At 38.0% G+C, this 7,926-nt stretch overlaps 1 protein-coding gene across 2 annotated transcripts; it reads left to right on the forward strand.

The window, feature by feature from the left end:
• Window positions 1-911: 911 nt before the first annotated feature.
• LOC122060248 (anthocyanidin 3-O-glucosyltransferase 7-like) lies at window positions 912-2,975 on the forward strand. 2 transcript variants are annotated; one of them, XM_042623455.1, is made up of 2 exons: window positions 912-1,453; window positions 1,902-2,975. In XM_042623455.1, exons 1-2 carry the CDS (start codon window positions 955-957, stop codon window positions 2,750-2,752), a joined length of 1,350 nt encoding a protein of 449 aa, XP_042479389.1. In that variant the 5' UTR covers window positions 912-954; the 3' UTR covers window positions 2,753-2,975. The 2 variants fall into 2 exon arrangements, with proteins under 2 accessions (XP_042479389.1, XP_042479381.1); XM_042623447.1 differs by having other exon boundaries at window positions 914-1,453; window positions 1,860-2,975.
• The last annotated feature ends 4,951 nt before the right edge of the window (window positions 2,976-7,926 follow it).

Consider the following 7,926-nt stretch of genomic DNA (forward strand, 5'->3'; position numbering starts at 1 on the left):
TTTGGGTGGAACCAAGTAAAACAATGATGCAAGATTGGAAACTATCTCAGAAGCAACACAAAGGAAAAACTGCTCAACTACTTCCGGCATTGCCAAATATTTTCAATCCAATCTAAATCCTCTTCCATGATCATTTAACTACCCTCCAAGGGTTGGGAGAACTTGATCACGCATCCCAACACCAGCCAACATCTGGGTATGCATGTCCAAGCCCTCCCAACCCTTTGGATGGGTCATTGGAGGCCAGTGGTGTTGAAGAATCTTTTCTCCCATGTGTTGGGATGTACGCCTATGTTTGATTGGAGGGAATAATAGTTGGAGAGGAGAAATTAAGACCCCAGAATGATGGTGAACTTCTTTCAATAATTTCATCAAAATATATTGAAAGGCATACTCTAGAAGGGGACAACCTTCAATAATGCAAGTGAATCCCATCGAGGGACAAAATGTCCCACCAATGGAGCCTCCCTAGACTTTGAATTCTAAAGAGATATTTAATAGCTACCATTCAATAATGCATGTTTAAAGTGCCAACACTTTTCCATTTACTCCGACAAAAAGGTTGAAGAGGCTTATAAAAGTTCTCTCTCCTTCAATAATATCCCCACGGTTCTGGATCCCAACACTAAACACTATCCAAACCCCTGCCTTGACCATTTCATGGGAAAGCTTGGTCTGAACCTCATAACATTCCTAGCTACCTAACATTCATAATGAGGCCTAAGCTCCTAACCTTATTAAGGGGAAAATGACTCTATCCGGGAGTGCGGGGGTTGTGCCCTTGACATAGAGTTGGGTAAAATTACTGCCCCACCCCATGTAGGATGAAAATGTCCACTTTATTGATGCTTCTATATATACTTCCATCGGCCACGTTCCAAAAAGAGAACTCTTCCCCCTTTATTTATCCCCCCCTCCCCCCCAACTTTCCCACGCCAAGCCCCCCTCGCAGCGATGGATGAAACATTTCACCATGGCGCCTCAAATAGTAATCTCCACATTGCTGTCCTCTCATTCCCGTTCACAAGCCACCCTATGGCTCTCTTCATGCTCGTCCGTCGCTTAATCGCCACCGCTCCGGACATGATGTTCTCATTCTTCGGCACTGCAAAATGTAATAGCATGATCTTCAAGAACATAGACAAAAGCCTTGAGAATCTAAAAGCTTATGATGTAGATGATGGAATAGTATTCACCGGCAAATTTAAGGAGGATATCGAGCTTTTCATGACGGCGACGCCGGGGAACTTTAAGAAGGGTTTAGAGGTCGCAGTAGCAGAGAGAGGAAGGAAGATAACATGTGTGATGAGTGATGCTTTATGGTGGTTTGCTGGAGACATGGCAGAGGAGTTGAGAGTTCCTTGGTTGGCGTTTTGGATTGGGGAGGCTCATTCACTCACAGCTCATGTCTACACTGACCTGATCCGCTCAACCTTAGGAGTTGGTCCACACGGTAATTATCATAAACTCTTGACTCATTATTATTATTATTTTCCTCATTATCATCTTTACATTTTTTTTTTAACCAAAAAAAATTAAGCCAACACGATTTAGGATCTTTTAATTTATTTATTTATTTTTGGGTTTTGACCGTCTTGCCTTATCAAGAAAGTAATTTGTTCAAGTTCTGGATTTTGAATTTTGTAATTCTTGGGGTTAATGTATTGTAGGTGTTTTCCGTTTGCAATTGGCCTCACCAATTTTTATTTTTTTTTTTTGGGGGGGAGGGGGGTGGGTGTCTCTGTGTGTTGATACTTTTGGCTTCAGCTCTCTTTGGCTCAACCCTTGAAAATTTCTTTTATTATTATTATGCGATTAGTCATTCTTTTAACTTTTAACCACGAATATTCATAACACAGCAATCGCTGGACAGGAAGATGAAGGTGTTGATTTCATTCCAGGATTGTCGTGGGTACATATTCGAGATCTTCAAGATGGAATCGTCCTTGGGAACTTGGAGTCTAGTGCAGCTTGCGTCCTATATCGGATGGGCCAAATGTTGCCACGTGCAACTGCCGTTGTGATGAACACGTTTGAGGAATTTAACCCTACGATCATCAAGGACCTCAAGTCCAAGTTCCAAAACTGCCTTTCGGTTGCACCCTTCACAATTGATTACCCACCTTATCAGTCAGATTCAGATACTAGTGGTTGCCTTTCATGGCTGGACAAGCAGAAACCTTCCTCTGTAGTATACATTAGCTTTGGCACTGTAGGGACATTGCCCTTACATGAGTTGGAAGCATTAGCTGAAGGACTAGAAGCTAGTGGAACACCATTTCTTTGGTCACTCAATGATAAACTGAAGGAACAATTACCCGATAGTTTCCTAAACAGGACAAGGGAAAGGGGATTGATAGTCCCATGGGCTCCTCAGGTGAGTGTCCTACAACACAAAGCAGTAGGTGTGTTCATGACACACTGTGGATGGAACTCAGTTTTGGAGAGTATCTTGAATGGGGTTCCGGTGATCGGCCGACCGATTTTCGGAGACCAACACTTGAACGTACGATTTGTCTCGGATGTCTTGGGGATTGGAATTAGAATTGATAATGGGATCTTTACCAGAGATGGAGTGATTAAAGGACTGGATTTGGTTTTGTTTAATGAAGAAGGGAAGAAAATGTTGGAGAAGGTTCAGTCCCTTAAAGAGCTTTTGAAAAGGGCAATTGAAATTGATGGTAGCTCTACTGGGAATTTCAGGACTCTCTTGCAAATAGTATCTACTATACCTACCACACCAAACTTTTGAGTTTGGGGCTTGTTTTTCTGAGTTGCTCTTCTGAGCTGGGTGTTGGTTGTGTTCTTTAATTTCAAGGGGTTTTTTTTTGGGGGGGTATGCTTTGGTGGGTGGTTTTCTGTTTGGTTGTATTGTATGTTTTCTATCCCCTTTGGGTTAATATATGTTTTATCTATTTAAAAAAAATAAAAAATGAAAAATAAAATAAAATAAAGGCATTGCTTGGTCTCGATTCGATTTGAGGTTTAAAATTTCATTAGGGGTGCATTGGAAATAAGATTTTTCAGTTTTTCCTCAAACTATAGTAACAGGTATGTGGTGGCTGCTTTTATCTTGATAAAGACTCTCTTTAGTCTATCTTCCTAGCCCTTCAATTCAAAATCCAGAGATGAGTTGCGGAGGGAGGAATCACCAATGGTGGATCTAGGGTTTCAGATTGAAAAGGAAGAAGAGTTGTACAGAGATGAATCATCTTCTTCAATTTTTTCATCTTAAAAGATTATAATTGTATTACACATATGTTAGTGTAGTTTGTGTATTAAGAAACAAAAATTCATGACTAAACAACCATTTTGTCATGTAATTGGACGGTTGATTATATTTCCTCAATGTCTATGAAGGCTCACAAATCAAGTGTTTTGCTTTACCAAAAGAAAAAATAAATAAATAAAAAAATTTTTTGTTTTGGATTATTTATTTATTTATGGTCATTAAGGTTCTTAAGTTGAGCGTGTCTATGCCATACATTAATGGGACCTACTTCTTCTTCATCTTCTTTGAGTACTAGCGATACCGATATGATACCCTAGACCCACCATACGATTTCATCATTACCTCCTTCTTCATTCTACAAGGTCTGAAATAATGTAATTAAGTTATATCCAACCATCAAACTAGGGATGAAACAGGGTCGAGTTGGGCTAGGTTTCTTAAAACTCCAGTCTAACCTTAGGTCCTCAAAACTCAACCCAGTCCAACCCTACTGAGCTCTTGCCTAGGCCCAACTATGCTGGTCGGGGTTGGGCTAACCATGATTGGCCCTGTTTTTGCCATTTGGGCCATAATAATAATAATAATAATAATAATAATAATAATAATAATAATAAATATAAAAAAGACGAAAAAGCACCAGGATCAATGACCAATACTAGGGGTGTCAACCGGTCGGGCCGGTTCGGTTTCGGTTGGGCTTAATTGGGCTTGAAGACTTTCAAAGGCTACACCGTGTCCGCCCATTTAACTAATCGGGCTTAGTTATTGAGGGCATGGTACACTTTATATTCGGTCGGTCGGTCTCGGGCTATAATTGGGCTACCTTAATCGGGCTTTAGTCGGGCCTTAACCGGGCTACGGACATGTTTAATGTTAAACGGGCTTTAACCGGTTTTCAAACGGGCCCTCTTTAAAATGTGCTATTATATTCCGACCCATTCATGCAAGCCCAAAAAAATGATAATAAATCAATAAATGATACCAAATATAACCATTATTTAAAATGTGAACATGTCTTTACTTTTTAGTTTTTATTCTTTAATTTGGGGGGTAAAATAGGTATTCTATAATCATTAAAGGGTCGGGCCAAGTCGGTGCACAATAGGCCGGTCTCGGTCTGGCGTTATTCGGTCGGTCTCGGTCGGGCGCCCGACGGTCCAAGTAGCAAAACCGAGACCGACCATTTATAAATGGGTCGGGCTCAAGCCCGACACGTTTAATAAACGGTTCGGGCCGGGCCAGTCTATAAATGGTCGGTCCCGATCGGTTTAGTCGGGTTGGGCCACTAATTGACACCCCTAACCAATACACAACTAAAATTAGTGCCCCACACTAATAGATGTTTAGGACACCTAACCATAAGAATCAATGACCCAAATTTCATTATTTTGAATAAAAGGATAGGATTTTGATCAATAAATAAAAAGATAGAATGACAACCATAAATTAGATGTTTTTCTATTATCTCCTGCATCGTCTTAGATTTGCGTTTCTACATTTAGAACAACATAAAATAAATTGTGATTAACTTACAAAAAAAGGGCCTATCTGGTGCACGAGGCTCTCACATGGTGAAAAGTATGTAGCCTAACCCAAAATGTCGAGAGACTGTTCGAATGCTTGACCACCAGGCTACAAAATGCGTACCTTACCGTTGGACCAAGCGCACCCCTACTGTAAGGTCTGGGAGGGGCAAATTTACATAACATTACCTCACTACTTTATAGAGGAGGCTGTTTCCAATTTCAAACCTATGATCAATATATTGCAATTGTACAATTTAACCATTACACTACAGGCAGGCCCATTTTCCAAAATAAACACAAGTATTGCAAGGGAAAACAAAGCAAGAAATAAAAAGTAAATATGAGTACATGGTGGTTCAAAATAAGAGAAAACAATAGACTACAAAGAACAGAAACTTCAACGGCTGAGAGGACCCGAGCACACGTCTCAAGGTCACGTCAACTGTGAGATCACACTATGGTTCATGGTTCATGGGCTCTATAGAGAAGAATCCTATCCAACTTCGACTTTGGCAAATAAAAACAACACAACTGGAGAGAGAAGCAAAGAAAATAATCAATTAGTTCAATACCTTATTCGATTGGGAACTTACTATTAGAACTCCAAACAATCTCTTTTCTTCTTCATCTGGTTTTCCCACCTCCTTTACATCACATTTGCGATGTCTTCAGGTTTACTATCAATCGTTGATTAATCAAAAAAATGGAATAAATAAATAATCCTTGAAAATAATAAAATAAAATAATAGAGTAGAGAGAAAGTGATGGAGAAGGACACAACTTAGGATACGAGAGAGAGAGAGACAAAGAGAGACATGTGACAGGTATAAAAGGGGGAAGGAAAGAGTAGGGAGGTAGTGACAAGGGGGAGAGTGATAGGGACGTATGATTGTTTATTCTTTGCTCTACAAGAAAACAATCTCTTTTCTTCTCGGTTTGGGTTTCCCACCTCCTTCGGTTCAAGGCTCTTCTCATTCTTCACTTTTGTTTTGAAAACCATCTCAATAGTTGAAAATAATAATTAAAATGGATAGTTTGAATGAAATATTTAGAACTTTTTTTTTTTTTTTTTAGTTATTATTTTTCTTATTTTCTAAAGTTATAAAGTATTAGTCAAGCTGGTCATGATTGTATTTGGATAGACAATTGTTAATCCGAGTCCAAAATTCATTGATATGTAGTTGTCTCATTATAATGTATACGTATTTATTGTATTTAAAAAAAATTAAAAAAAACATGACTCTCTTTGATTAGGTTCGACTAGGCCGAATCACACGTGAGAAGGGAGTTTTGGGAGATTAGGATGGATGAGAATGAATAAATTATATCATTTATATTTATTTATTTATTTTATGTACCAATATGGTTGTTTTTCTTTTCCTTACTTCAAAACAACATATTTTCTTCTTTGTTTGGGTTTCACACGTCCTTCAGTTTAGGGTTCCTCATTTTTCACATTTGTTTTGAAGACTTCCTCAATCGTTGAGAATAATAATTTAAAATCGATTGTCTAAATAATTCCTGTATACGAGTATTTAGTTTGTAACATTTTTCTAATTGCCATCCGTCTTATTTTGTAAGAGTTCTTGACATAAGGAGTAAAAATAATTTTTTTTTTATTTTTTAAATCATTTGAAAGAAACTTATCATTATGTTATTGTATTGCACAATTTACGAGTACATAGGTGAAATGACAAGATTAATTTTTTTTTCTTGATTCTTCTTTACTGAATCAATTCTTTTGACCCAAAAAAAAAATCTTCAATTGACCAAGGTTTAATGTTTCAATTGACCAAAGATGAAAAAAAAAAAAACCTATAGATAGATTTCATTAGGAATGTTCCTAGAATAAAATAAGAGAGAGAGAGAGAGAGAGAGAGAGAGAGAGAGAGAGAGAGAGAGAGAGGCACCATGGATGCTAGTGTCTTATCCTCTGGCATCCCTCTAAACCTTTTCTCATATATTATTTGTTTGCTAAATATCGGCAAAGAATGTATTAAAAATTAGGATACATAGGATTAATGTCTAGGCATATCTGGACAGAAATAAATACAAAAGTAGAATACTTAAGCTCCACCTTTGGTATTGCCCTCAGGAGAACACAAGCCAACTAGCAATTTCCCAAGAACCCACCTACGCTATTGCCATGAGTTAGAAACCCACGAGATATCAACTTAAAAAGAACCTATTAAGACCTAAAGAAACAAATATGAATCTTGACCTTTACTGTGCATTCCATGATTGGTCATTCCTGAAAAAAGTAGTCAACCATGACCATGATTCTAAAATTTGCATTGAACTAGTCACTATCAGCTGGATCAAAATGGTATCGACCTTGAGCGATCCTCAATCCTAACCTTTTCGATCCATGGTTTTAGGTATCAGTGTCATATCGGTATTGACTGAAACTAGGACTGATACTTGATCAATCCAAGATCGGGTATCGTATCATTATCAAGGGTAAAACGTATAGAAAAAGTTATTTTTTTATGAAAAGTAGGGATCCCAGTGACTGATCCTGACCGCAATATTATCAATCTTAGATCGATATCATATCAGTATCAACCAAGATCAATACAAATACTGATATTGATATCGATACCTAATTTCATGTTCGGGACCTAATACAAGATCCAAGGGTAAAATCCTAATAAAATCTGATAAAAAAAAATGGATATATCCAATACAGTTCAGTTCATACAGATCCAGATCAATATTAGAATAGCATAGGCCTTGACCTATCCCATGACAGTGCGGCAACAGCATTTCTTATATGTTGCATTTTGTGATGTTCAACATAACTAAATTAATAATTCTCCTAAGTCAATCTCCACCTACTCTCCCACACACACCCTTCAGGACCTCATCCACCTCTCTCTTGAATCTGTTTTGCTTTTCTTTCTCTTCATCTCCCTCCTCCTCTTCTTCTTCTTGAGGCCCTTTCTTATAAAAAAAAATGGCTAGAATTTTCACTCAAATTCTCTTTTTTGTTGCCATAATAATCGAAAAATTTCCATGGAAGGCAATGCCTATTCCAGATTACAATATACCACCTCTAGCTGCACTTCCACCAACTGCTTATAAATATCCTTATGCTCTATCTCTACCACCACCAGCTGCTTATAAAGATTCTTATACTGTATCTCCACCACCACCGACTGCTTTTAC

This window comes from Macadamia integrifolia, chromosome 2 (assembly GCF_013358625.1).
Source record: "Macadamia integrifolia cultivar HAES 741 chromosome 2, SCU_Mint_v3, whole genome shotgun sequence".
Lineage (NCBI taxonomy): Eukaryota > Viridiplantae > Streptophyta > Magnoliopsida > Proteales > Proteaceae > Macadamia > Macadamia integrifolia.

What these genes read in the sequence shown, in the direction of transcription:
- LOC122060248 (XM_042623447.1), top strand. Translation starts at nt 955, where the DNA reads ATGGATGAAACATTTCACCATGGCGCCTCAAATAGTAATCTCCACATT. An exon ending in CTTAGGAGTTGGTCCACACG is followed by an intron (nt 1,454 to 1,859) that starts GTAATTATCATA and finishes TTCATAACACAG; the next exon opens with CAATCGCTGGACAGGAAGAT.